General features: G+C 36.5%; 1 protein-coding gene across 1 annotated transcript in view; it reads left to right on the top strand.

Moving 5' to 3' along the window:
- LOC107665257 (AF4/FMR2 family member 2-like) overlaps positions 1–2,275 on the top strand; it is a 232,997-nt gene that overhangs the window by 138,336 nt on the left and 92,386 nt on the right. Inside the window, exons 6-7 of the mRNA XM_016456063.1 lie at positions 1,364–1,397; positions 1,616–1,670. Coding sequence (XP_016311549.1) covers positions 1,364–1,397; positions 1,616–1,670 — 89 coding nt within the window. The remainder of the gene's footprint in view (positions 1–1,363; positions 1,398–1,615; positions 1,671–2,275) is intronic.

The following is a 2,275-nucleotide window of genomic DNA, read 5'->3' as shown; positions in this document are numbered from 1 at the left end:
TTGCCGCTTTTTGAAAGTGAAAGTAAAATGCGCACGCCGCTTTTACAAGCTATTTAAAAGCAAGGAAAAGAGGGAACGCCCCCTCCCCCGTGGTGATACCGGTATTACCGGTGTTGTCACACATCGATTAACCGGTGGGAAAATTTCCTCACCGTCACAACCCTAATTGACATCTCTGTTGTTTTGTTCACCATCAAATTATTATTTGCACAGTGCAGTGCATTCTGGGAATCTGGGGCATTGCTAGTGCCATATGCTCTGATTATAATTATCTGATGATAATTAAGTTCAAACCATTTATACAGACTCCATTTAAACTTTGTTTTTTATTAAATTGGCTGTTTTTAAAATATATTTGTAGTTTTTATAAACTTTTTTACATAGAATTTTGAAAATATATATGCTTTTAAATACATTGATAACTGTCAGCAGTTACATCATCCATCATGATTAGTCCTTCAGGTCATTCAAATTTGGTTATAATTTATAGTTAAGTCATTTAGCTTTAGCAATAAAGTTTCATTTTCCTCATTTAATAATCTCTAGTGTTGTTGTTTTCTATGCCCTCACATGCTTTATACACTTTATACACAATATATAGATATTCTAGTAAAAGTCCAAAAACAAAAGTTGTTCTTGATTTTTTTCTGAGCAGACTTTGGGCTGTTGTCATGACGCCTGTTTATCACTCTTCACCTGATGTCATTTGACAGATGTCCTGAGATGTTGGATGTCATTAGCATGATGTCAAAATGTATTTACCTCTCAGCTGCTTTGAGGCAACGCATGACCCATGTTACTTCTGATAGTTATGTAACTCTGTGTAGCCAGATATTCTGCTTTCTATTAGACAGTTTCATCACATTTACAGTATTTTTTTTTTCTTTGAGAGGAGTTTTGAAACGATATTTCAGATTGAAAAAACAGGCCTATTGAAAACCATTGTGCGAGTAAGCACTGGACTTTACACTCAAGTTCCCTTTAAATCCCATCATGCTCTTTTCTCTTTGCTGTGGCGTCTGCTATTTGTCTCTTAATAATAGGACATGGTCTGAATCTCACAAGTTGGATTGGATGACATTGCCAATAATACACTGACTCTATAAATCCATATGTAAACGTCTCTCCACCGCACCACTCACCCGCTCGAGTGTGATTTGTGTGCCTGCTCTAGTTGTATTAATGTAAAATCAATTAAAGCTTTCAGCAGAACTATTTCCCATCTGTAGCTGCTCCGTGTCAGTTAACGCACAGAATGTAGCACTTTTCTTTTTTTTTTTGCAGTTGGATGTTATTATTATGTTGGATTATGTATTTGTTTGTAGTTGTTGTCTTTCAATATATCATTCTCTCTCTGTTGCAGGATTCGCAGCATGCGACCTCAGGATACAACGGAAGTAAGAAACATTTTGCTTCTACATGTCACATTTGAGCTCGTGCCAAATTCAATGTCAAGCAGTACTGACAAAAAAAAGTACTAAACTTCTGATTTCCAATAAAAGAATATCATGAAATGCTGTGTTATTGACACATTGCATCCTGTGCCAGATTGCTGGTATTTGGACGTGTGCAGTCAAACCTGTTCTCTAATATTTCCGTGAAATTCTTTTCACAGAACGCTGCAATGTTTCCAGTAACAAGCCTGCAACCAAGTCGGTACCACAGAAGTCGTGAGTATTCATTTGATGAATTATCTGAGGCAGCCCCCCTGGGTGGAGAAAGAGACAGAAAGTATGTTCATAGCCAATTGCGTCTGGCCGATTCCCAGCTGAGGGAAAAAGGTGGCCTTCACAAACAAACATTACAGTTGGTGGTCCTCATTTTAACCCTTTCCTGGACTTCCTCAGACATATTTAACCCCAAATGGCTGCAATATAACAAAGAGTGAAAAATTTAAGGGGGTCTGAATACTTTCCGTACCCACTGTATATTGTTTTCCCTAATTTTTTATGTTGGTTATTTATTTCTTTATTTTTTTTTGGTGATTTTTTTTTATTCACATTAAATTCTGGATATTTTTATGAAAATGAGCATATTTTTATACATTTTTTCACCAAAAAAGCGAAGAAAGACACAATGTCTGCATGTTTATACTTTAAACATGATGATCCATCAGGACCTAGGTCAGTGAGTGTCTCTGATGCCATCTGGTCGGGAAAAATTACATAAAATTGCATTTTATGATGACAGCCACTAGTGGGGCCTATTGAATCCTATGGAGATTCTTAAATGAGCCAAACAAGTGAAATCTTTAAAACTACACCAACTTGAGGCT

The sequence above is a fragment of the Sinocyclocheilus anshuiensis genome, unplaced genomic scaffold, assembly GCF_001515605.1.
Source record: "Sinocyclocheilus anshuiensis isolate Anshui unplaced genomic scaffold, SAMN03320099.WGS_v1.1 scaffold483, whole genome shotgun sequence".
Lineage (NCBI taxonomy): Eukaryota > Metazoa > Chordata > Actinopteri > Cypriniformes > Cyprinidae > Sinocyclocheilus > Sinocyclocheilus anshuiensis.
This window is presented reverse-complemented; position numbering and strand designations above follow the sequence as displayed.